Source organism: Trematomus bernacchii, unplaced genomic scaffold (genome assembly GCF_902827165.1).
Source record: "Trematomus bernacchii unplaced genomic scaffold, fTreBer1.1, whole genome shotgun sequence".
In the NCBI taxonomy this organism is placed as follows: domain Eukaryota; kingdom Metazoa; phylum Chordata; class Actinopteri; order Perciformes; family Nototheniidae; genus Trematomus; species Trematomus bernacchii.
The window spans coordinates 47,196-75,055 of record NW_022987736.1 but is presented as its reverse complement, the minus strand read 5'-3'; the positions used below and the strand labels follow the sequence as shown (position 1 = coordinate 75,055).

Here is a 27,860-nt window from a genome sequence, read left to right as displayed (position 1 = left end):
TGAAAACTACCCTTGGATGATGGGTTAGTAGACTAAAAGCTTTAGGAATCCAAAGTACAACATATAATAAGTACCCTGTATCAAGATTGATGCAAAACAAGTGAAATTTGACCTTTTTAGAGAGATTTAGCCAAAAACCCCCACTTCTGGGGTCATTTGGGTGGATTTGACCTATCTCTGGCCCCCCTTGCTCGATTTTGATGAATGCAATCTCTTTATAACCGCTAGAGCCAATGGAATCGAGGGAAAGTTCTATACACACCAACACATTAACAAATAAGGAGTGAGAGTGACGCGTGACCAAAACCGGAAGCTGCATACACTCTGGTGGCTACCATTAGCAGCTAACTTTTCCGCTCCGATCTTTACATAAAAAATGGATTTATGGATTATAAATAATTTTTTAAAAGGTACAAGTACATTATCAACCTATGGATCAACAGTTGTAGATATTTTTTTTTTCGTTTTAATGCCATTGAACACGTCTTTTGACCTAATTGACAGCTACGGTGAGACGATCTGCCGTAAAAGCTCCGTAAAGGTACGTGTTGTGATGTCTGTGTTTGCTTCCCCTGTCGCAAGTTCGGATCGCTCAGTGATGATACTATACCTAAATAATCAGTGGAGTCTCAGCTTTAATCGGCTATATTGTATGTGCAGCTACGATAAGTAATAAGGGTATCTTTATCTTGAATTGTGTGCCGCAGTGCGTTAGAATTTTTTCGCTCAGGGGTCATTTAGACCCTTCTTATGAGACTTGTGTTTTGTTTTGGTAAAAATGGTTCATATCTTCAGTTAGCTGAGATTCTTCCCGTTAATCTGGTGCTACACATTAATAGTTTCATAAATGTTAAGAAGCCCTGAGACATTATCTCGAAAACAAAAAGGTGGGAGGGGTCCAATGGGGGGACCGCCGTGCTTAAGAGGTTAATGAATTCTTTGTAAATGTGGGGCCAGATCTGGCAGAAAAAATTAAAACCGTAGAAACAACTAAAGGGGAAGATACGGACCTCTGGAATGAAAATAATAGCTCTTTCTTCCTCACACCAGTCGAAAAAAAAGAAATCATTGATACTGTGCGAAAATGTAAAAGCAAATCCTCGACCGATTGGAATAATATTGATACGATTATAGTAAAAGACATTATTGAAGAAATTGCAGAACCATTGACTCATCTCTTTAACTTGTCTTTTCAATCTGGTAAATTCCCAAATAAAATGAAAATAGCAAAAGTTATACCATTATATAAAACTGGGGATAAACACCATTACACAAATTACAGACCTGTTTCATTGCTCTCTCAGTTTTCCAAGATCCTTGAAAAGCTTTTTACAAAAAGACTTGACAATTTCATGGAAACACATCAGCTTTTGGACGACAGTCAATATGGATTCAGGAAAGATAGATCAACATCTATGGCACTAATGGAATTAAGTGAGGAAATAGCAAACTGCTTGGACAATAAAAAACAAGCAGTGGGAATATTTATAGACTTACAAAAAGCATTTGACACCATATATCACAATATTTTACTGACAAAACTGGAACGGTATGGCATCAGAGGGGTGGGATTAGACTGGCTGAGAGATTATTGAAGCAACAGACAACAATTTGTTGAAATTGGTGAACATAAATCAGAATACATGAACATAACTTGTGGAGTACCTCAGGGGTCCGTGTTGGGTCCAAAGCTGTTCATAATATACATCAACGACATTTGCAGAGTATCAAATATATTGAAATTTATTTTATTTGCAGATGACACTAATATTTTTTGTTCCGGTGACAATTTGAAAGAGCTAATGGAAGTGATAACAGCAGAAATGATTAAAGTAAAACATTGGTTTGACACAAACAAACTATCATTAAATATAAGCAAAACAAAAATTATGTTATTTGGAAAACATAAAACAAATCCACAGGTGCAATTAATACTAGACAACATAAACATAGAAAGAGTATATGAAATGAAGTTCCTTGGTGTGGTTTGAGAGCACAACATCAGCTGGAAACCTCATATCACTCATGTCAAAGCAAAACTGGCTAAGACTATCGCAATATTGGGAAAAGCCAGACACATTCTGGACCACAACTCATTGTATTCTCTATATAACACACTCATATTGCCATATCTGATTTACTGTGTGGAGATTTGGGGAAACACGTACAAAACCAACCTACAGCCGTTATGCACATTACAAAAAAGGGCTATAAGAGTTATCAATAATGTTGGATATCTGGAACACACTAATGTATTATTTTTGAAGTCACACATATTGAAGTTCACTGATCTGGTTAAATTTAAAACGGCACAAATCATGTACAGAGCAAGACATAATCTACTTCCTAGGAAATTAAAAACATTGTTCATAGACCGAGAGGGTGGGTATCATTTGAGAGGAAATCTACATTTGAAACAACTCAAGGTCAGAACAACTCTGAGAAGTATGATAACAATCTGTGGGGTGATTTTATGGAATGGTTTGGAGCAGGAGTTAAAACAAAGCACAAGCATAATTCAGTTTAAAAGGATGCACAGAAACACTTTTTTGGAAAACTATGAGAATGAAGAGAGGTGATTGAAGATGAGAAATTATTGTATATGTATGTATAAATGTAAATGTAAGTAGGAATAACTTGCACAATGACTTAAAGGACAATCATTGATCAAGTAAGGGGTGGGAATTAATAAGCATTTGCTTCCTCCTGCTCCCTTTCGGACACATATGATTTATTTTTTCTTTTTAATAATTATTATTATTATTAATATGAAGATTTTTTTTGTTGAATATATAAATATTATCGTGAATGTGGATAAATACTGTATTTTAACAATACGGTATTCTGTTTTTTCACATTTGTTATTTTTTATTTGTTATTTTTTAATCTGTTCGAAATAAAGATTGAAATGAAATAATGGGGAGCTCATGAGTCTGTAGTACAGCACGTTACCTTTATAGGGACCTTACTGCCCTTTAAGACATGTGTACCTACTGTGGTATTCATCTATTATACTGTAATATATTTCACAAGGTAAAAAGAGTCTTTACATGTTTGGCTTGGAACCTATTTTGTTAATCATTCATTAATTTATGTTCTTATTAATATGCTTTAATAAGGTTTGAAATCCTGGACTTAAAATATTAAAATAATAACCAAGTGACAAGACATTTTTGCCAGAAATTGCTTGTAAAAAAACAGACTAATTCAGTTCTGAATATTATACACAAGAGTTACAGTACAGTAAGAGATCCAACGTTTTTTAATTAATCTTAGTGTCTCAGGTTTTATCAGGAAAGTGTTAAAGTTAAAGAAAGTAGACCAGGTGACTGGTAGATATTTACATTATCAGATTATTTATTTATTTATTGACAATGTAAAAGTGATCATGTGAGCAGGGAGCATGTGCTACAGCCAGAAACGTACATTATTTAAACAATTATGAAATCACAAAAACATTTTGAACATTAACGTCTGATCTTTGTACACCACATAGTACCTGCAGGCAGAGAGAGAAGGAAGGAGAGACTTGAATTCAATACTGAAGCGTTAACATCAGTGAAACAAATTAAACAGTGAACATATCACTGGTTCAGAGAAGCTGCTTGTTCACGGCGCCATCTGGTTCGTGTTCGGTCCTTTCTTCTTTAAAACCAGAACCCTGCAAAGAGGACAAATGCATCAGTTAGCCAAAACCCAAAGTCTTGCTGGAAACAACAAATGGAATATGTAAGATCACTGACATCATCCTCCTGTTAAAGAGACCTCTGATCTTTATCTACAGTACTGACCTTTGAGCTTGAGCCTCACCGATCTCTCCCATATGACGTCTCCGTCCCTTTCGACGGTGCATGTGTATGCACCGATATCTTCATGACTGGGGTTAATCAGGGTCAGACTGAGATCTCCAGCTTGCAGGGGGTTTTTCATCCTCTTTGTGCGGCCTCTGTAAGAGTCGTCCTGCTCCTCAGACATGTCTTGGCCATTCTGATACACATGAACTGTCAAGGAATTGGATAACTCGAAACGTTTCCATTTCACCGTCGCATCTGCAGGCAGCCGAGCTCTGGTTTTGAAGGGCAGTGTGACACATTTAGCCCGATCCCCGACCTTCACCACCTCCTGGGGGACTAAAAGGGAAAACAGACACTCAATTTAGAAACAGCAGCATTGGTGATACCATCTGATTTCATATCATTTCAGTCCATTAAATGGATAAATGGCTAATGGCTATCAGTGGTTATTAATATCCTAGATAAGGGTGAGAATGGGCCGTTACAGAATGTGTTGTAGTCAGAGGTTGCGCTAGACTTTTTCGCTGCCCGTCATTTTGACGGACAGGATCGTAAAATCTCCGTCAAAATCCAGTATTACCCGTCGGCCTTTACACAACTCTGACGAGGGGGGGGGAACTGTTTCATGAACTGTCAACTGAACTGTTAGTGCCGTCTTATGCATGCCCACTGCACCTTGCGGGAGCGCGCACAGCGTAAAGCAAAAACTTGCAGACATTTCAATGATTTGTACGGCAAAGTTAGGTTTGGAAACGGTATAATTTCCTTTTTGGCGGGCATGTGTGGCACCCCTGGGATGTGTGACCACATTAATATAATAAGTATTATATTTAGAGTTAGAATATGCCTTTATTTTGTACATCTGTTATTTTCATTTCACTAACGGGGTCGATAGATGCAGTGAGTAGTGAGGCGGAACGTTTGTGTTCGATTCAATGGTTCCGGGGTACCGATTAAAGCGACGGACGTTCCCGGGGTTTCCTCAGAAGTAATCTGGAAGGAAACTGAACACAAGGTGTCCTCATTACTTCTCTTTCACCTGCACGATACAGGTTGGTAAACTGTGCATAAATCACAATGAATCCCCCATAAGGTTTGCGAAGATAATATGTAACGGCCCGCTAACAGTTAGAAGACTTTGTAGCGCTGTTTACATGTGTAAAACCGTTAAATGGTGTGAGTGTATTAGCCTAGCTTCCCCGGTACGGCGCCATTTTGGGGACAACGTGGTCTGACGCAGTAAGGATACAAGTTTGTCAGTATATCTGAAGCCTCCCGTACACTGAGTATTTACATGCATGTATAGTGATTGTGAGTTTGTAATAAATATGTACTTTGTAAGGGTTATAAGTTAGTTACTGTTGGTAAAACAGTAAGGTTGTTTGTTACACTTAAATATGTTTCAGTAATGCATTTTAGTGACCTGCCATTAATGGCAGAAGGTAAATAGTCAATATGACAGGTTAGAGGGGTCATGAAATACTACTTTTAAGTGGAAGTAAAAAGAAGAGTAGTATTTAATACAGGTTAATACTGTATACAAATGTATTTAAGGTATAACAGATTTTATTGAATGTGAAATTCAATTCGACATATGTGTTTATCACATAAAAGAGTAACAGACAGACAGAGTGAAGGTATGTGAATGGTTATTGAGGAATGTAAGTCGAAGACTGAAATGCATAAGATAATTGATATGTTTATATGATTTTGTGTAATAAAACAACCTCAGGAGAAGTAATCTGGAAGGAAACTGAACACAAGGTGTCCTCATTACTTCTCTTTCACCTGCACGATACAGGTATCATAACCGTTACTGTGGTCCTCATATCGGGGACCCGTAACAGTTCTTGGGGGCTCGTCCGGGATCGGCGCCACCTACTGGTCGGGAGCTGATCCATTAATGACTTCTAGGACCAATACCGGAGCTGATGCGAGCAGAGAGCTGTAAGCTGGAGCAGACGTGGAACCGTTGCTGAACTGGGCGATCCATCGTGAGTGAATTGGAAGAGCTGCTGTCATGTCGGAGAGCCAAAGGAAAAGTCTGGTGTGGGACATCAGAAGAAGCCTACTCTCCTTGTCAGCGAAAGAACTCCTCCACATTGCCAAGGAAGTGGGTCCAGTGCCAGACCAGGAACCGTCTGAGCTCGAGGAGGGAGACGATGAAGGCTGCTTCAACTACATCAGTTTATTTATGCACAGTAAGCACTTGCTTGAGTCAGAAGATAGTGGGATGGCTCACTTGTTGATGTTGAAATATGCTATTGATGACATTGTGAAAGACAGAGAAGTAAGTGTACAGGGTTTGCCACATGTAGAACCACACTTAGAGATAAACACAGGTAACAACACTAAGCAGATATCTGAAGAAGAGACAGATCTCACCGCTTCTCCAGTCAGTTTTAATGCTGTAGGTGATAACACAAATACTGGGTTACTGGAAATGCTTAATAGCTATGAAGACCTGGGCAAAAGGTTAAGACAAAGCATTATGGCACCTACAACACAGACACTAGAACAACCCCCACTGTCACCAGCACACACTAGTAAGTCTCATCATAACATCCCACACTCACCAGCTCAGTCTGCTGCCCAGTCCGGCCCTGAGACAATGATCTCCTTAAGAGGACTCTCTTACCTCCAGAGGAGGGAGTTTAAGGTGCAAGGGGGTCAGGTTGGTGATAATTCTTCGGACATAAGCTATAACAATGTCTGTAAGCAAATCGAGGAAGGGATTAGAGAAGGCGTCCATGACGGAGACATAGTTCGTGGTGTGCTCCGAATCATACAACCTGGAACTTTCAAAGACATGCTAATAAATAAGGATGACCTGACAGTGATGGAGCTCAAAGGCTTTCTCCAGGCCCACTTAAGAGAGAAAAACAGTACGGAGTTATTCCAAGAATTAATGTGTGCTAGACAGGATGATAATGAAACACCACAACAGTTTCTCTACCGAGTGATAGGGTTAAAGCAACGTGTCCTATTCACCTCCAAACTGTCAGACGCAGGCATTAAATACAGTCCAGCTACTGTTCAAGATGTGTTTCTACATACGATCTTGCAGGGACTTGGATATAAACACAGTGATGTACGCAGAGAACTAAAGCCTCTTCTATCAAGTGGTGAGGTGAGTGATGAAACAATATTACGCCATGTAATGAGAATCACCAGTGAGGAGAGTGAGAGACAGAAGAGGATAGGTCCTTCTCGTCGGCAGGCAACAACTAGTGCTCATAGCGCACAACTTGAGCTTAACAAAGTCCAAGAGTGTGGCAACAAACAAGAGAGCACAGCACACAAAACAAAGACAGACCCAATAAAAGAGCTTGCAGCCAAGGTAGATGAACTAACCAGCATGGTTGAGGCTATGAGACAACAAAAGCAGCCACATCCGGCAGACATGATGAACCATAACCAATACTCTCAAAACAGAGTGAGACCCAGGAGAGAGAAACCTTTTGGTTGTTCAAAATGTGTCGAACAAAACCTGCCAGATTGTAACCACTGTTTCTATTGTGGGGATGGAGGACACAGGGCTGTGGGCTGTTTAAAGAGACAGGAGAGTCAGGGAAACTCAAGCCGGTCACTGCAGCGGGGTTGCCAGTGATCGGATCCACAATACGACCCCAAGCTGAACATTCTGGTGAGGCAAAAGCACAAACCAGTTGTGAGGGCAAAACAGTTGAAGTAGCTGGTGCCCAGAATAGTTACCAGCAAGATGGACCCTCGACTCAGTTTTCTTTTGGTTCACCAGGGGCGAAACGTAGAACTGTTGCCAAGCTGATAGGGAAAAAGTCGCTAATACAGTGTAATCTAAACGGATTGGCAGTGACTGCATTGCTTGACTCCGGTGCTCAAGTCAGTATCATAAGCCGCACCTGGAAAGAACAATATCTGCCTAATCTTGATGTTCGACCAATATCGGAGATTATCGAGGATCTGGACGAGCTGAAGGTGTATGCAGTTAATGGCGAGCTTATTCCGTTTGATGGCTGGGTAGCCATTATGACCAACCTGCCAGGAAATGAAGAACCCAGTCTTTCCATCAGTGTTCCATTCCTAGTCACAAAGTTGGCCATGGAGAGACCATTGGTTGGTTTTAATGTTTTGGAGGAAATCATTGAGGGACAGCCAGAACGATTGATATGCACTCTGGTTAAACTGCTTCGTGATGCCATCAGTGTTCCGGTGGAGAAAGCCGAAGCAATTGTGAACTTTATTCAGGCAGTTGAACCAAGTACGTCGCAGGGACGCCTAAGAACAGGTGTAAATGACATCGTCATTCCGGCTGGTCATGTCACCTGGGTGAGGTGTCGTGTTCCCCAAACCCTGAACCCCTCTGATCGTCTGGTGTTGTTTGAAGCTGATGAAGACAGTCATCAATTATCGCAGCTGGATTTAGGGACAGGTTTGTTTGAGATACAGAACCCTGCAAAGCCTTATGTCACAATTCCAGTAGGCAATAACACCAAACATGATGTCACCTTACCACGCAAGACAGCCCTGGGCGTAGTGCAGCACATTGAAAGGTTTGTGGATGCTGAATCTCCTGACAAGACAACATGTACTGCAACAGTCAATGAGGTCTCAACACAACCCCTTGAACCAATCCAAAAGCTGAGCCGATTCCACCCCTGTGGCACCCACCAGTAGACCTCAGTCACTTGGAGGAGGAACAACAAGAGATTGCCAAGAGAATGTTGTACGAAGAATCAAAGGCTTTTGCGAGGGACGGAAATGACATTGGCTGTAACCCTAGCCTACAAATGGTGATAAATCTGAAGGACGATATTCCAGTGCAAAGGACGTATACTTCCATACCAAAGCCGCTATTGAGGGAGGTCAAAGAATATATTCAAGACCTACTGGTGAAGGGATGGATTGTTAAATCCAAGTCTTCCTATTCTGCCCCTGTTGTGTGCGTACGGAAGAAAGATGGCTCTTTGCGCCTTTGTATAGACTATCGCCTGCTCAATCAGAAAACTACCAAACCGACACCCACTGCCTCGGATACGGGACCTACTGGACACCTTGGGGGGATACTCTTGGTTCAGCATCCTTGACCAGGGTAAGGCATACCACCAGGGTTTTGTGGTTGAAGGTTCACGCCATCTGACCGCCTTCATTACACCCTGGGGGCTTTATGAGTGGGTGAGAATACCGTTTGGTCTTACGAATGCACCAGCAGCTTTTCAGAGAAGTATGGAGGAGATGTTGTGTTCTTTGAGGGATGAGTGCTGTATCCCTTACCTGGACGACATCCTGTGTTACTCCCAGACCTTTGAAAATCATGTGCAGGTGGTTCGGAAAGTGCTCCAAGCGATACAGAGTCAGGGAGTGAAGCTCCGCCCTGAGAAATGTGAGGTGTTCAGGGGAGAAGTTCGCTATGTTGGACGCCTGGTCTCTGGTGAGGGTGTTCGAGTCGACCCCAAAGATCTAGAAGCTGTACTGGCCCTGAAAGCGAAAACACCGAAGACCGTAGGTGACCTGAGAAGAGTCCTCGGCTTTCTCAGTTATTACAGGTCGTACCTACAAGACTTCTCAAAGATAGCAAAGCCATTATACGAGTTGCTCCAAGTGAAAGCCTCAACACAAGCTCGACAGATCAAAGCTAAAGGCCCCCAGCTGTCATCCAGGGCGCCTATAGAGTGGACTGCTGTGCATCAGACTACACTTGAGGAACTGGTTGACATGTTAACGCATCCTCCAGTTCTCGGATACCCAGACTTTGACATGCCATTCGTCTTGCATACCGATGCATCGGAGCAAGGACTGGGAGCAGTTCTTTACCAAAAGCAGGACGAAAAGCTGCGAGTCATTGGCTATGGGTCACGAACCTTGACACCGGCTGAAAGGAATTATCATTTGCACAGCGGCAAATTAGAGTTCCTCGCGCTAAAGTGGGCAGTGTGTGAGAAGTTTAGAGATTACCTCTTTTATGCTCCTCACTTCACCATTTACACTGACAACAATCCACTTACTTATGTTATGAGCACGGCCAAACTCAATGCGGTCGGTCACCGTTGGGTGGGGGAGTTGTCAGACTTCCGCTTTAACATTAAGTACAGACCTGGAAGAATGAACATTGATGCGGATACACTGTCCCGTATCCCTCTTGATATAGACCACTACATGTCAACGTGCACAGAAGAGTTGTCGCAAGATGTGGTGAGTGCAACCTGGGAAGGAGGTCAAGCAGCTCAGAGAAAAGATGTTGCCTGGGTAGCTGCCCTCTCTGCCTCCTCCCTTGACGTTATCCCACAGCCGTGCACACCTCTACAGGAAATAAGTCACAATGAGTTGGTTCAAGCCCAAAGGGAAGACCAAACGATTGGAGAGATTGTAAGGCTAAAGGAAGTTAGTGATACACTTTCAGATGATATGAGGAGGTCAGTCAAGGGAACCGCGTGTAAGCTTCTCCACGAATGGAACCGTCTACACCTTGAAGATGGAATCCTATATCGGCGGACACCAGAGAGAAAACAGCTTGTCCTACCTCTGAAATATCAGTCTTTTGTCTTGAAGCACCTTCATGATAACATGGGACATGTAGGCACAGAGAGAGTCATTCAACTAGCCAGAGAAAGGTTTTACTGGCCTCATATGAAAAGATTCATAGAGGATTATGTGACAAAGAAATGCTGTTGCATTAAACAGAAGAAACCAACAGTCCATGTGCGTGCACCAATGAGCAGCATGAAGTCTAACTCACCCCTTGAACTGGTCTGCATTGACTATTTGCACCTTGAGAAAAGTAAAGGAGGCTATGAATATATCTTGGTGGTAGTCGACCACTTCACAAGGTTCGCACAGGCCTATGCAACCAAAAATAAATCCGGACGGACAGCAGCAGAGCGGATTTATAATGACTTTATACCCCGTTTTGGGTTCCCCAACAAACTACACCATGATCAAGGACGAGAATTCGAGAATGATCTCTTTCGAACACTCGGGCAGCTCGCTGGAGTAGGTCACTCTCGAACATCTCCTTACCACCCGCAAGGTAATCCAGCTGAGCGGTTCAACCGAACTCTGTTACAAATGCTGCGAACGCTGACAGACAAAGAAAAAGAGACATGGAAAGAACATCTTCCACAGGTTATACACGCGTATAACTGCACACGTCACGAATCAACCAGTTATTCGCCTCACTTTCTGCTCTATGGTCGTCAACCTCGTCTCCCTGTGGATCTCCTGTTCGGCCTGTCAGAGGAGACAGATCCAGTGACACACAAAGGATATGCTGAGAAATGGCGCGAAAGGATGACAGAAGCATATCGGATTGCTACTGATAACAGTCTGGCGTCTAGTGCAAAGGGCAAGTCCTATTATGATCAGAAGGCGAGGGGAGTGGTTCTGAAGCAAGGGGATAGAGTGTTAGTCAGGAACCTAAGTGAGCGCGGAGGGCCTGGTAAATTACGTTCCTATTGGGAGAAGAGGATATATGTGGTAAAGGAACAGGTTTCAGATAACCCAGTATATGTCGTCCATCCAGAAAGTGATGCGAAAGGGAAAACCAGAACCCTGCACAGAAACCTGCTTCTGCTTGTCAATGACTTGCCAGTGGAATTTCCACCACAGTTAGTCAAACCGACCCCAAAGCCATCACAGAAACAAGGAAGCCATCCAAAGAGACAAAGGGATGTGAGAGACCAAAATGCTGAGACATCTGATTCAGAGGATGAGTCAACAGGAGGTTACTGGTTGAGGATACCAGCAAATCGGGTTAAGCCTAACATAACAGTTACTCCAAAAAGACCATGTATGTTAAGAAGAGAACAGACATCAGTGTGGGAACCACATTCTTCTGAGGAGATGTTGGGAAAGACTACCAGGAACTCTGGTGTAGAGAGACGGCTAGAGTTCCAAACTTTACCTGACATGGACATTGCACAACGGGAAGCTGGAGAACAGGCTAAAGGTCTTTGTGAAGAAGAGTACTCGTCAGACAGGTGTGAACTTCAACTTGAGGATGAACCGGAAATCTCTCATCAAACTGAGGACAATGAGCAGACAACCCCTAATGTACCTCAGAACGAAGATGAGCAAGAGTTGCCTCAACGTGCATGTCCCGAGGAACGGGTACAAGACCCTGAACCTGACTCACCTGTCCCACTGAGACGGTCTACTCGGGAGAGACGACCAGGTCAAATCCTCACCTATTCATCTCTTGGCCTCCCAACATACCAGTCGGGTCCAACAGTAAATGCTATGGATACATACCTCATGCCCTACACTCACCTTTGGTATTCACAAACATGCCCACCATCATTCCACTACACACCCCTCATTCCATATCCCCATTCACTATTTACATGTCCCATACAAGGTTATTGAAAGGTCACACACAGTGTTAGTCCTAAGGGTCATACATGTTGAGGTGTGATAGTTTGGACATTGTAAATATTTGTGTTTTATGAAGATGTTAAAGTTATCTTGAATAGGAACATGTGATTTCAAGTAAGTGTCGGGAGCCACTTTTGTTGTCGGGGAGCGTGTGGCACCCCTGGGATGTGTGACCACATTAATATAATAAGTATTATATTTAGAGTTAGAATATGCCTTTATTTTGTACATCTGTTATTTTCATTTCGCTAACGGGGTCGATAGATGCAGTGAGTAGTGAGGCGGAACGTTTGTGTTCGATTCAATGGTTCCGGGGTACCGATTAAAGCGACGGACGTTCCCGGGGTTTCCTCAGAAGTAATCTGGAAGGAAACTGAACACAAGGTGTCCTCATTACTTCTCTTTCACCTGCACGATACAGGTTGGTAAACTGTGCATAAATCACAATGAATCCCCCATAAGGTTTGCGAAGATAATATGTAACGGCCCGCTAACAGTTAGAAGACTTTGTACCGCTGTTTACATGTGTAAAACCGTTAAATGGTGTGAGTGTATTAGCCTAGCTTCCCCGGTACGGCGCCATTTTGGGGACAACGTGGTCTGACGCAGTAAGGATACAAGTTTGTCAGTATATCTGAAGCCTCCCGTACACTGAGTATTTACATGCATGTATAGTGATTGTGAGTTTGTAATAAATATATACTTTGTAAGGGTTATAAGTTAGTTACTGTTGGTAAAACAGTAAGGTTGTTTGTTACACTTAAATATGTTTCAGTAATGCATTTTAGTGACCTGCCATTAATGGCAGAAGGTAAATAGTCAATATGACAGGTTAGAGGGGTCATGAAATACTACTTTTAAGTGGAAGTAAAAAGAAGAGTAGTATTTAATACAGGTTAATACTGTATACAAATGTATTTAAGGTACAACAGATTTTATTGAATGTGAAATTCAATTCGACATATGTGTTTATCACATAAAAGAGTAACATACAGACAGAGTGAAGGTATGTGAATGGTTATTGAGGAATGTAAGTCGAAACTGAAATGCATAAGATAATTGATATGTTTATATGATTTTGTGTAATAAAACAACCTCAGGAGAAGTAATCTGGAAGGAAACTGAACACAAGGTGTCCTCATTACTTCTCTTTCACCTGCACGATACAGGTATCATAACCGTTACTGTGGTCCTCATATCGGGGACCCGTAACACATGCATAACACGGCATTACACCGGAGCCTCGCTGCGGGGAAACTTTGGCGCTGTTCCGAGTTTGTTCTAATCTGTCAAAGTGACGGACTGCTTTCAGATTTTTCCGTCATTGTTAAAAAAATATTCGGTTAACGCGACCTCTGGTTGTAGTGTATGTATGCAAGTAGGAATATCTATTTAAAATGTAACCATGATAATCAACCTAATTTTTAACGCCTAGTTTTGGTGATAGATCTTAAACTGAAACCAAACACAATTAAAACTCTTTGGGAGTCGAGGTGTATTATGGGGCGGTGCGGCCATCTTTGGAGGATAGAGGCTAGCAAATGCAGCAGCAGTCAATATTTATCAGCTTTTTCTCATCCTTAATGAATAAACTACATGCGAAAGATAAATGTCTTTACAAAGAGAAGCTCTTCACTGAAGCAGAAGAGTATTATTAATATTATTTAATCAATGAATTAAGTTAAAGTAAAACAGGTTCATGCTAACTCGCTGTAGGCTTACAGGTCAGTCAACAGGTTGTGATCAGTAGTATCCTTTAAAGATGGCCGACTTGCTGTTGATGACGTTACATTCTCTATAACATGCTAGCAGCTGCAGTCTACACTGTCTGGTATACAAAATACTGACCATTGACTCGGAGCCGTACTACTTTCTGTGTCCAGACTTCTCTGTCCTTGTGGACGGTGCAGATGTAGGTTCCACTGTCTCTGTAGCAGGGCTCCCTGAGGGTCAGACTGAGGTCTCTGGTTTTCAGTGGTTCTTCCTGCATCTTTGTGCGATCACAATAAAACTCATCCTGTCTAACAAGATGGTTGTTGCCGTTACAATATTTGTGGACCCTCATTGGCTCGGGGGCGCAACGACTCCACTCCACGGTGACGTCTTCAGGCAGAGGGACTATGGTTTTGTAAGGAAGCTTGACAAACCACACCCCCTCTTTCACCACTACAGAAGAGACTGAGAGGACAACAAACACCAGCATCAGCAGCACGAACACACTAACTGTGATCTTAACAGGTCCTGTGACAACATACTACATACCTGTGATGGTTTTGAACCAACCCAAGGCAGCTACAGCCAGAGCAAGGCAAACAGCCAGCATAAGATATAACTCAGGAGGAAATGTGGGCCGTTCTGTTGGCAACATAATCAACAACATGACTTTCTCTTACTGTACACCAAACAGCAACAATATTCTACGTATAAACTTTTTTTTTTATTCTAATAAAGTAATAAGTAGAGTAGGGGTTAGGGTTTGTTCCTTACCTGTAACCTGCAGGCGCACAATTACCCTTAACATTTCCTTTTCCTTGTTATGGACGTGGCAGGTGTAGACGCCGCTGTCAGAGAGTTGGGGTTCTTTCAGAATGAGGCTGAAGTCTCCAGTTATCAGAGCATAAGTTGGCGTAGATGTTCGATCGCTGTAATGCTGGTTTTGAAAACGGGGCTCCTCTACGTCAAGATGCTGGTGGACGGTTGAGGGATTAAAACCGATGCGACTCCACAGCACTGTTGTGTCGTCGCTAGGAAACCAGGATGACTGGCAGGGCAGCTGGACTGACTCCGCCCCCTCATACACTCTAATGGTTGAGTTATGTTGGGGAACTGGGAGGACACACAAAATGATGTCTCAAATATTGATGTCAAACCTCCTCAAACCCCCCAGGACCAAGCTCCGTACTATGGGAGACCGGGCCTTCTGCTCGGCTGCTCCCAGACTGTGGAACGCTCTCCCCGACCACATGAGAGCACCACAGACCGTGGAAGCTTTTAAAAAAGGCCTCAAAACCCATCTGTTCAATAGAGTCTTTCCTTAGACCTTTTATTTGTTACTACCCTTTTATTTATTTGTATTGCTTGTTTTTACTGCTTTTTATTCATTCTACCGGGTTGTGTACTGTTTCTATATTGCTCACTGCTTGTAGCACTTCGGGATTTGAACTCAAATATGAAGTGCGTTATAAATGAAACCCATTATTATTATTATTATGTATATATTATCTAAAATAACTTATTTGCACGTCAAAAACATACAACCATTAAATGCACAAATACCTACACATATATGCATAGACATGTTTACGAACTTAAAAGGATATACCTGGCGTTCAGAGCATTAGTGTAGAAGCAAACAATGAATGTAAAGTCCAACGGGCAGCATGAGTGACAGGCTGGAGGCTGTCGGAGGGGCTGGGGTGAAAACAATTAAAGGACACCAGCTGCATGTGGGAGGGCACCAAGCTTTCTAGCATGTAGGACAGCCTGAGTTCCACTGCATTAATGCCACCTTAGAGAGAATTGTATCATGTTTTCCACACTAAATGTTTCCCTACAGGGCACTCTATTATGTTTTATCCACTGGAAGGGCACTTTATACCATTTTCTCTACCAATAGGGCACCGTAGATGACCCTTTATTGGGTTTTCTCTCCTGGATGGGTACCCTACATGGTACTGGTTTTCTCCACTAATAGGGAATCCTAGAGGACACTTCATTATGTTTTCTTCACTATTAGGCGTTAGGGGGAGCTTTATCATGTTTTCTTCGCTGAAAGGAAACCCTAGAAAGCACGATATAATGTTTTCTCCACTTACCCCCAACCTGCATGTTTAATGGGGGGGGTAGGGATGTTCCTTACCTTTGACCTGCAGTTCCACTTTGTATCGGGGGAATAATTCCTCTCCCTTTCTGATCCTTATGCAGAGGTAGACGCCACTGTCAGAGTGGTGGGGTTCTTCCAGAGTGAGGCTGAGGTCTCCAGTTTCCAGAGCATCATCTGACATTGATGTTCGGCCGCTGTAATGCTGGTTTTGAAACGGAGTCTGAAACCTATGTCGATGCTTGTGGACAATAGAGGGATTGGAACCGTGTCGATGCCACACCACTGTTGTGTCCTCAGTTTCCCTGGAGTCTTGGCAGGGCAGCTGGACAGACTTCACCCCCTCATTCACGCTAACAGTTGGAGATTGCTGGGAAACTTGAAGGAAACATAAAAGGATGTTTCAATTATAAATGTATTATTTTATTTGCTTGTTATTTTACACACACAAAAAATGTATATATAATAAAGTTTATAATATATTTACAAAGACATTTATATAAAGAGAAACCTTTTATCCTACAAATACTCAGAAACACTTGCATTTAAGAATTTACCAAAGCTAGATAACTAGATAAATGTCTAAGTGATCTAAATCAACTTAAATAAGAATAATTTACAACTTGCTCCCAAAAAAAGGGAACATGCAGACGGTACCAAATGATGGTGGTGGTAGAACTAATCAGATTATTTTACTTAATTAAAAGTATAAAATAAAACTTTGTAGAAATACTGTTACTAGTAAAGCATTCAAAATAACACTAAGAAAAGTATTAGCAAATGCATTTTACATATTCAATTGAAGTGGTCATATGAAACAGGAGATTAGATCTTTGTCTATTTCTATTATTGTTTCTAGGCAGTGACGCTCACAAACAAAAACACAAACTACATTTCATTGTAATAAATCATTCAATTAGATTTGAGCATCCTTGAAATGTGTTCATTTTAAATCAAGACTTTGGTTTCAGCTGCTGATTTACGAGGCTACATGAAACTAAAGCTGGAGACATGAGAGTAGAAAGAAGAAGGTAATCATACCGTGTACGAGGGTCAGAAACCCCACTAACGCCTTCATCTTCATGACGAAATGACCTAAATCTGATTCTCTCCGTCTCTTCTTATAAACTGATCAAAGTAACCGTCACTTTTAGTGTACTGAAAAGTGGCTCGCGGTTGACTGTCGCAGGAATCGGACGAATCAGGTTAAGGAAAACAAGCTGAATTTTATAACATCTGAGCAATAAGGAAGTTGACTGCAGCCGAATAGTCCAAAAATCAGCCCATATCGTTTATTCCTTAACCTCTGTGTGAAACGTCACGGGGTTAAGGGATAGTGGATAGGAGAATTCAAAAGAATTTAGGAGAAGAGACTGCGGTGTTTGGAGAATCCGACTGCACTTTCACTATCCGACGTGTTTATGATGCGCCAGCGGGCGTGATTAAAGTGCGTCTGCCGCTGTGGGGAAACTACAGTTTTCTATACAGCGGACTACATGGATGTATAATAAGAACGGCGGACGCATATAGATACTTTGCACCGCGCTCTGATGGTGTTGTTTTATGCTTTATGAACGTGGACAACAGAGAAACATTCTTAATGAACGAGGTTACAATTGAAATAAAAAAGGAAAGTGAAACTTATGCTTGTCACCAGGGACGTGCACAGACATTTTGGGGGGCAGGAGCTCAAGTGAGAAAAAGGGCACTTCCCATAATAATTGATAAAAACAAAAAGTTAAATATAGTTGCACATCTCTGACTTACTGACCAATTAATTGTAATACCCTCACACTCACGCAATTGTTTAATACTCAACAGAATTCTACAAAATAATCAGTTAACACAGAGACAATGGTCTTCTTTAGTATTCACTAAGCACAAGAGCAGACAACAAACTAGTACAATTAATAGTTATTAAAGGAGCAGCCAACAATCAAAATTATGAAGTTACTGTTTAAGGACATTACAGGCAAAAAGATCGTTATGTCTGAATTCACCTATAGATATAAAGCTAATCTCAAACCAGATTTTCATCACCACGCACAGCCGACAAAAACTAACGTTCATATTTCTCTTTTTGATTATAATACTGATGAACGTTCAAAACAAAGCACTGGTGCGCAGAGGTGGTAGAAGTACTCAGATCTTGTAGTTAAGTAAAAAAGTACCAGAGTGTAGGAATACTCTGTTAAAAGTAAAAGTACTGCATTCAGAATGTTACTCAAGTAAAAGTAGAAAATATTAGCATAAAAATATAGTTAAAGTACCAAAAGTAATCATTGTGCAGATTGGTCCATTTCAGAATAATATATATGATATGTTTTATAATGATTGATCATGAAAGTGTTCTCAAAGCTGGTAAAGGTGCAGCTAGTTTGAATGACTTTGTATACTGCAGGGTAGCTTGTGGATTTACTCCAGGTGGAACTAAAGTCTGATTTAACACTTGATTATATTTCACATCATTCATCCACATCTGTGAAGTAACTAAAGGGATTAAATACATGTAGTGGAGGAAAAGTACACCATGTACCTCTGAACTGTAGTGAGTAGAAGTACTAAGTAGCAAAACATTTAAATACTCTAGTACAAGTACCTCAACATTTTACTCGAGTACAGCACAATATAATAACATAATTATATATATATTTCATTTATTTCACATTTAAATAAAGCAATGTTAATTTTGTTTATCATTTGTTTAGTTTTTCCTTTTAACAAAAAGTACCTATAAGAATACCATTAAAGTACAGGATCGATAAGCAGTATCGATAAGAGTAGTAGTACCGTTAAAAACCTTAACAATACCCATCCCTAGATATTACACAAGTGTTAAGAGAGTGAAATGTTGCTTTACGAATGTCAACACTTGATGCTGTCACATTGATTCCAATTTCAGATACCTGTATTTGCCAAACTGAATTAGTTTAAAGAGAGAAAACATTTTGACTAAAAGCTGACTGAAATGTAATGATTTTTCATCAACTAAAACTAGACTAAAACTATGAAGGATAAAAAGGACTAAAATGTGACTAAAACTAATAACCATCAAAAATAGCCTCCAAAATGAACACTGCTTGACCGACTAAACTGTATATAAAGTGTTGAAAACGACTTCACCTGGAGCAGCTACAAAAGTAGAAATCTGCTCTGATGCTTCAGGATCAACAATGTGTTAATGTAGCATAGAATCAGATATCAGTCACATTTCACTGTTCTATGAGTACAGCATGAAGCTGAGGATACTTCTGTACTTTTACTGCAAGAAGATGAGAATACTTTTACTTACATTGATGTTCAAATGTTCCATTGTATAATGTTGAAGTTGGTTCATGGTTTCGAAGCATTTGTTGCAGTCATAAATGGCGACATCTGCTGGGCAGCTCCTTGTGGTACATTTACAAACCCAAAGAAAAAGAGAAGTCCTAAAGGTGTTTTCTGAATCCTCAAAGATTCAAAGATATCCAGATTCACATCTTTGTTTCCAAACCAAAACAAGGACTGCAACTGGTTGGCTACCTGGACAGCAAAGAAGTTTACTGTGTCTCCTTTAGGAAATCTGTCACACTGCTTAAAATATATCAAACAATTACTCTCACTTGTAATATTATAATATATGTAGTATTTCTAGTTTTTTTAACATATACTTCTTCCTTTTGATTCAGGAGGACTCCTGGTGGCTGCAGAGCTTCAGTGTCTTCAGTGAGTCTTTTCAGCGCTCCGTTAGAATAAAGACAGCTGATCTTCACACAGTCACACCTCCAGACAGATACTGCAGAGCTTGAATTAATGAACTGTATGTAATCATTCAGAAACAAACCTATCTAGAATGACTTTGATGTGACATGGACAGGCGGCAACTATTTGACTTGTTTACGATGACTTTAAGAGAAGTCTATGTTCTTTATTGTATACTATTTTACACGTTTTGGCTTTTTAAAAGATGGAAAAATATTTATAGACTAGCTGACTCATATTCGAATGAAAGGAGATAAAGATGACATACATGGCACTAGACCATTATGTAGGGAGTTTAAATACAAATAAAAATGTCTCTGTATAAAACCCCCTCTTTAATTCATAGCTAGTGAAGCATTTCTCATGTGAATGGGGTTGTGCTGGTTACATTTTGTCGAACATTAAAACCTCAGTATTCCTAAAATAGCTTTGGGGTGTGGTTACAGGTACAACCCACCACACCTGTGATGAAGGGTTAGGGTTAGTGTGAAGTTGTAGTCTTGTCTTACCTCATGCTTGCATTGACCCAGGTGTCTCTCCTCCTGCAGGTGTGGTTCGCACCGCGCTGTCCCGTCACTGCAGTCTGTGGCAGAAGGTGTTCATCGAGCCCATCGCCCGGCTGCTATTCCTGGACCCGGAGGCCGGCGCTCAGACCACACTGCACTGCTGCCTCCAGGAGGGCATCGAACCTCTGAGCGGGCCAGTGTTAATTTTGGCAGCTGTTTTTGATTTAGTCTTAGTCTTTAGACGAAAATGGTTATTAGTTTTAGTCACATTTGAGTCATTTCTATCCTTCATAGTTTTAGTCTAGTTTTAGTCGATGAAAAAATACATTTTAGTCAACTTTTAGTCAAAATGTTTCTCTCTTTAAACCAATTCAGTTTGGCAAATACAGGTTTCTGACATTGTAATCAAGGTGACAGTATCAAGTGTTGAAATTCGTAAAGCAACATTTCACTCTCTTAACACTTTACTTGTGTAATATCTAGGGATGGGTATCGCTAAGGTTTTCTACGGTACTACTAGTCTTATCAATACTGCTTATCGATCCGGTACTTTAACGGTATTCTTGTATTTACTTTTTGTTATTTTTTAAAGGAAAAAACTAACAAATTGTTAACCGAATTAATTGCTTTATTTAAATGTGAAATAAATGAAATATATATAATTATGTTAAAATGTTGTACTGTACTTGAGTAAAATGTTGAGGTACTTGTACTTTACTGGAGTATTTAAATGTTTTGCTACTGTGTACTTCTACTCCACTACAGTTCAGAGGTACATGGTGTACTTCTACTCCACTACATGTATTAATACCTTTAGTTACTTCACAGATGTGGATGAATGATGTGAAATCTAATCAAGTGTTAAATCAGACTTTAGTTCCACCTGGAGTAAATCCACAAGCTACCCTGCAGTATACAAAGTCATTCAAACTAGCTGCACCTTTACCAGCTTTGAGAACACTTTCATGATCAATCATTATAAAACATATCATATATATTATTCTGAAATGGACCAATCTGCACAATGACTACTTTTACTGTCGCTACTTTAAATATATTTTGATGATCATACTTTGACTTGAGGAACTCTTTCTACACTATGGTATTTTATTACTTAGCTACAAGATCTGAGTACTTCTCCCACCTCTGCACACCTGATGTGATAACGTTACTCGTAATTGGGGCAACAGAGCTACGAGTTAAGGAAGTCAAAAATGGTGCATTTCTCCGATTGAATATGACGCCTTTTGGCCGGCTGTTTGGACAGACTACTACAAACGAGCTTTGTCCACATCGAGCCTTGTAGAGTGTCTCTATACTCTCTGAACGCTCCTTCCCCGGCAGATCTCTGTGTGCCGCTGCAGCGTGTCTGTTAGGCCCCGCCCCCCGCACACACAGAGAGAGAGGGAGATCGCTCTTCTGGAGTGAAGAGAGCGGAAATAATGATATTGCAAGTTAGAAACGTAAGATGCATTTTGACAGACAAGACGGGCAATTGTGGGGAAATACCCTGCATTTTGAATGTCCGATAGTCCACCATTAACACCTTAGTCCGTCCGTCTCGTCTCGTCAACGAAAACTAAATATACATTTTGTCAAATTTTCGTTATCAAGAATCTATTTTTAGCTCGTCATCGTCTCGTCTTAGTCGTGTAAAAAAGGTCGTTGACGAACATTTTTCGTCATAGTTTTCGTTGACGAAATTAACACTGGAGCGGGCGCTACTTTGCCTGCTGCGCCGTGCAGGAATCGTGCCCGAAAGCCCGGGACGACGCTGTGGCCCGGAAACTGTGGGAGGTCAGCGAGAGGCTCTGTGGAATCTCTTAAAACACTTATCTTCTGCTGTAAATGGATTGTTAAGTCCAGGAGGGATCAAAGTTAAAAAACTCTTCACTCTGTCTTTGTTTTCCCGCCCTTTTTGTTTTCTTCCCGCCTTTTTGTGATTGTTTCCCCCGCCCAGTCTTTTGTTTGTCATTAGTTCTGTGTGTACATACGCCTCTCTTTCCCAGAGTTTTTCTGGGCGTTGATGTTTACCGTGGTTCTACTCATCAATGTTTCATCGATGTTTCTATCTACCATGTTTCCTTTCAGCTGTTTCTTCCTCTGGACTCGCTGCCTGTTTTCCTCGTGCCATCCCATTTTGTGTCTACTTTAGTTGTGCTGTTTATCTTTTGTTTAGTATTGCCTTGTCTGCTCTCTTAGTTTCTTGTTAACCTGCGTTTGGTCTTAGCTCTCCTTTTTCTTATTAAAAAAAAAAACAAAAAAAACGTTTACTCTGTTATTCAAGTATTTTCTGTAAGACTTAAGTCACATTGCCTGTACCCATGTCATGATATAAATTGGTTCAAAGTTTTGCTGTAGCATCTTTTATTTACAGTATTCTTCCCCTCTGGGAACACGTGTTGTTATTTATTGTCTGTTTATTGCACTCAGTAAATTGATCACGATCTGACTGTTATTTTCTGCTGGTTCACTTTAATATTAAATTATAAAGGGGAACTCATGAGTCTGTAGTACAGACCGTTACCTTTATAGCGACCTTACTGCACTTTAAGACATGTTTTATCTACTGTGGTATTCATCTATTATGGTACTGTAATATATTTCACAGGGTAAAAAGAGTCTTTACATTTTGGGCTCATAGCAGCCATGCATTAGGACCTATTTTGTTAATCATTCATTCATTTATGTTCTTATTAATATGTTTTAATAATAAGGTTTGAAATCCTGGACTTAAAAATATTAAAATAATAAACAAGTGACAAGAAGTTTTTGGCAGAAATTGCTTTGTAAAAAAACAGACTAATTCAGTTCTGAATATTATACACAAGAGTTACAGTACAGTAAGAGATCCAACGTGTTTTAATGAATCTTAGTGCCTCAGGTTTTATCAGGAAAGTGTTCAAGTTAAAAAAATATCACCCGTGACTGGTAGACAATTATATTATCAGATTATTTATTTATTTATTGATAATGTAAAGGTGATCATGTGAGCAGGGAGCATGTGCTACAGCCAGAAATGTACATTATTAAAACAATTATGAAATCACAAAACCATTTTGAACATTAACATCTGATCTTTTTACACCACATAGTACCTGCAGGCAGAGAGAGAAGGAAGGAGAGACTTGAATTCAATACTGAAGCGTTAACATCAGTGAGACAAATGAAACAGTGAACATATCACTGGTTCAGAGAAGCTGCTTGTTCACGGCGCCATCTGGTTCGTCTTCGGTGCTTTCTTCTTTAAAACCAGAACCCTGCAAAGAGGACAAATGCATCAGTTAGCCAAAACCCAAAGTCTTGCTGTAAACAACAAATGGAATATGTAAGATCACTGACATCATCCTCCTGTTAAAAAGACCTCTGATCTTTATCTACAGTACTGACCTTTGACCTTGAGCCTCACCGATCTCTTCCATATGACGTCTCCGTCCCTTTCGACGGTGCATGTGTATGCACCGATGTCTCCAGCACGGGGGTTAATCAGGGTCAGACTGAGATCTCCAGCTTGCAGGGGTTTTTTCATCCTCTTTGTGCGGTCTCTGTAAGAGTCGTCCTGCCCCTCAGACGTGTCTTGGCCATTCTGATACACATGAACTGTCGAGGAATTGGATAACTCGAAACGTTTCCACTTCACCGTCGCATCTGCAGGCAGCCGAGCTCTGGTTTTGAAGGGCAGTGTGACACATTTAGCCTGATCCCCGACCTCCACCACCTCCTGGGGGACTAAAAGGGAAAACAGACCCTCAATTTAGAAACAGCAGCATTGGTGATACCATCTGATTTCATATCATTTGAGTCCATGAAATGGATAAATGGCTAATGGCTATCAGTGGTTATTAATGTCCTAGATAAGGGTGAGAATGGGCCGTTACAGAATGTGTTGTAGTGTATGTATGCAAGTAGGAATGTCTATTTAAAATGTAACCATGATAATCAACCTAATTCTTAACGCCTAGTTTCGGTGATAGATCTTAAACTGAAACCAAACAGAATTAAAACTCTTTGGGAGTCGAGGTGTATTATGGGGCGGTGCGGGGTGGAGGATAGAGGCTAGCAAATGCAGCAGCAGTCAATATTTATCAGCTTTTTCTCATCCTTAATGAATAAACTACATACGAAAGATAAATACCTTTACAAAGAGAAGCTCTTCACTGAAGCAGAGGAGTATTATTATTATTATTTAATCAACTAATTAAGCGCCTATGGTTGTGGGATTGGCTGTTACAGCAAACAACACAATAGTTCTTACTGTCCAAGTTTAAAAAGTTAAAGTAAAACAGGTTCATGCTAACTCGCTGTAGGCTTACAGGTCAGTCAACAGGTTGTGATCAGTAGTATCCTTTAAAGATGGCCGACTTGTTGTTGATGACGTTACATTCTCTATAACATGCTAGCAGCTGCAGTCTACACTCTCTGGTATCTAAAATACTGACCATTAGCCGCGTTCACACCGGAGTACTTTCACCGTACTTTTCGCGTTTTAGTTCCGTGAGTCGCGTTCACACCAAAAATCGTACTTAATCTCGGGTACTTTTACCCCCATTTTTAGAGCCAACTCAGAGAGCGTACTTTTCTGTGGGTGAAAAGTTCTCCAAAAGTGCCCCAGTGCTGATTGGCTGGGCGAATTGCAAACCACGCCCGTACAACTCTGAAAATGTTGTGTAGAGCCGCCATTGTTTTTCCTCGCTACAAAAACACAACGCTCCGTGCGTTGTGTTTGTTTTTGAAAGCAGTTATGGCAAGCATCAAGAAATGATGAGGAGGTGTCGGCGCTTCTGGAGATTTACGCAGAGGACGCGACCCAGGGAATGCACTGAAGCCAGTTCAGTAGCTTTCACTCGACCTGGGAATGTGCACAGCCCCACGGCACACCGGCTAAAAATAAAGAAACTCGGGCAGGACTACAAACGGCGGATTCAGTGGCCAACGATGACGACCACGACGAAGGTAAAATCAACTACATGCACTGGGGTTTTAATCTGCACAATAATGGTCTCAGATGTACTTTTATTTGCTCAGTAGATCAAGCTAGCCATGCTAGCCATAATAGGCTAACACCGGCCCCGAGCACACAGTACACACACACTGTAACTTTGTCTTGAAAGAACGTTACGCATCGAACTGATGTTCACAATCATGTTTATTTCATAATATTCATCATATTTTATGTTTAACTTGCCTCAACAACATTAAACAAAGTTCAAGCATACATGAAGCACTCTTCAAAAAGGAACAATCCTCCGTGTTTGAACCTCTTAAATCGCTGCATAGCCGATTTATTTGGACTGGATTACCCCAGAGGGTCTAAACATTCTTTATAACACAGTTTCAGATTTGTGAAACCTTAATTCTATTTGTGAAAATACAAAAAACACATTCCTAGTATGTTGTAAAACTACATGGCGACTAAACTTGTACATTGCTTATTTTCCCCTCTTAGGAAAGCGGACACGGGATGCGAATTTCTTTGACACCGCCCAGGCGTTGGAGGACCGGCGTGCCGTGGTGAATGAGTCGCTGCGTGGAGATCAGATGGTGCTGTTCACCAAGGCCCAGGAAACGGAGGACAAGATGCTCACCTCGATGGAGCGCCAGGCAGAAGTGTTCAAGCAGCAGATGGAGCGCCAGCAGCACAAGGATGAAGTGTGGGCGCTGCGCCATGAGGAAGCGTCGGCGCAGCGGCAGGATGAGCGACAAACTGCATTTAATAACAGTTTATTTGGTATAGTTTTTGTAAATACTGACACACGACACACAACGTTGCACTAAGGTGTGCATGCTGCTGAGAATATCCCTACACCTGGGACAGTTTATTTTATATTGTTATTACTGTTATGACTTTATTTTATATATAATGTTTACTGACATGTACAACTGACACTTTATTTACATTTAAAATTGTTCTATTTAATGTTATGTCTTGAGAGTGCAATAAAGAAAACCGACATGGCGATTAAGCTTATTTCTCCTGACACTTTATCTTTTGTGACCTGTGTAGCATCCTATACATCACATGTAAGTGATTATTCTGATACCATCATGTTTCATCGGTTATAAACTGGCAAAGCTTTATTTGTCATTTATTTATCATCAATGTTGCAACCTTGTGGGGGAATGGCAGGGGCACATACACACATATGATAATTTATATCATTTTAAATATTATTTGACCTAAACTTTTAATTCCCCCCCCATTTCACACAACACAACATGGAGTCCACTATGGGCCAAAACTAACATGTATGTTTGCATAGTGTTTATGACAGACGGATGCAGTGGGTCTCAGGAAGATATATAATAAAGGTGGGTTTGCTGCTGAGACTATCCCTACAGCTGGGAGTTTATTTTATATTGTTATTACTGTTATTATATAGTACAACTGACACTTTATTTTATATTGACAATGTTTACTGACATGTACAACTGACACTTTAGTTACATTTAAAATATTTCTATTTAATGTTATGTCTTGAGAGTGCAATAAAGAAAACCGACATGGCGATTAAACAGATCCTGTATCAGTTTTTCTTCTTCTTCTCTTGTTTTGTAGCGGGTTGCAAACAACTTTAAGGTGCTTACCGCCACCTACTGTACTTGTAATCTTCCCTCAGGGAAAAGTACTCCGGTGTGAACGCGATCTGTACTAAGTACCCTGGGGTTAAAAGCGCCAGGGCTCTTAGTGCCGGAACTAAGTACAGGAAAGTACTTGGTGTGAACGCGGCTATTGACTCGGAGCCGTACTACTTTCTGTGTCACGGCTTCTCTGTCCTTGTGGACGGTGCAGATGTAGGTTCCACTGTCTCTGTAGCAGGGGTCCCTGAGGGTCAGACTGAGGTCTCTGGTTTTCAGTGGTTCTTCCTGCATCTTTGTGCGATCACAATAAAACTCATCTTGTCTAATAAGATGGTTGTTGCCGTTACAATATTTGTGGACCCTCATTGGCTCGGGGGCGCAACGACTCCACTCCACGGTGACGTCTTCAGGCAGAGGGACTATGGTTTTGTAAGGAAGTTTTACAAACCACACCCCCTCTTTCACCACTACAGAAGAGACTGAGAGGACAACAAACAACAGCATCAGCAGCACGAACACACTAACTGTGATCTTAACAGGTCCTGTGACAACATACTACATACCTGTGATGGTTGTGTACCACCAAACCAAGGCAGCTAGAGTCAGAGCAAGGCAAACAGACAGCTTAAGAAAGACCTCAGGAAATGTGGGCCGTTCTGTTGGCCGTTCTGTGGGCCGTTCTGTGGGCCGTTCTGTGGGTAACATAATCAACAACATGAGTGTTTCATGATCCTTTACTTTCTCTTACTGAACACCAAACAGCAACATTATTATACAGCTCTGGAAAAATGTAAGAGACCACTCCAAATTGTTCTTAAATCTCTATCTCTAGATGTATGGCAGCCATTCCATTCCAGTATCTGTTGAATTCCAACACAGACAAATGTTGTCAGTAGGATAACATTTAAAAAACAAGGTTTTACTCAAACATATACCTTTAAATAGTAAAACCTTTTTTCCTGGAGCTGTATGTAAAAACCTCCTAAAAAATAAACCGTTAGGGTTTGTTCCTTACCTGTAACCTGCAGGCGCACAATTACCCTTGAAATTTCCTTTTCATTGTGATGGACG

General features: G+C 41.0%; 1 protein-coding gene across 2 annotated transcripts; it reads right to left on the bottom strand.

Moving 5' to 3' along the window:
- Positions 1 to 2,848: 2,848 nt before the first annotated feature.
- Positions 2,849 to 19,534, bottom strand: LOC117495016 (butyrophilin-like protein 2). Of its 2 annotated transcripts, none has more exons than XM_034146073.1 (7): positions 19,256 to 19,534; positions 16,003 to 16,341; positions 14,631 to 14,969; positions 14,406 to 14,498; positions 13,992 to 14,321; positions 3,792 to 4,130; positions 2,849 to 3,661 (listed from the first exon to the last, which is right to left on the bottom strand). In XM_034146073.1, exons 1-7 carry the CDS (start codon positions 19,311 to 19,313, stop codon positions 3,648 to 3,650), a joined length of 1,512 nt encoding a protein of 503 aa, XP_034001964.1. In that variant the 5' UTR covers positions 19,314 to 19,534; the 3' UTR covers positions 2,849 to 3,647. The 2 variants fall into 2 exon arrangements, with proteins under 2 accessions (XP_034001964.1, XP_034001965.1); XM_034146074.1 differs by lacking the exon at positions 19,256 to 19,534 and adding an exon at positions 17,005 to 17,304.
- Between the last annotated feature and the right edge of the window lie 8,326 nt (positions 19,535 to 27,860).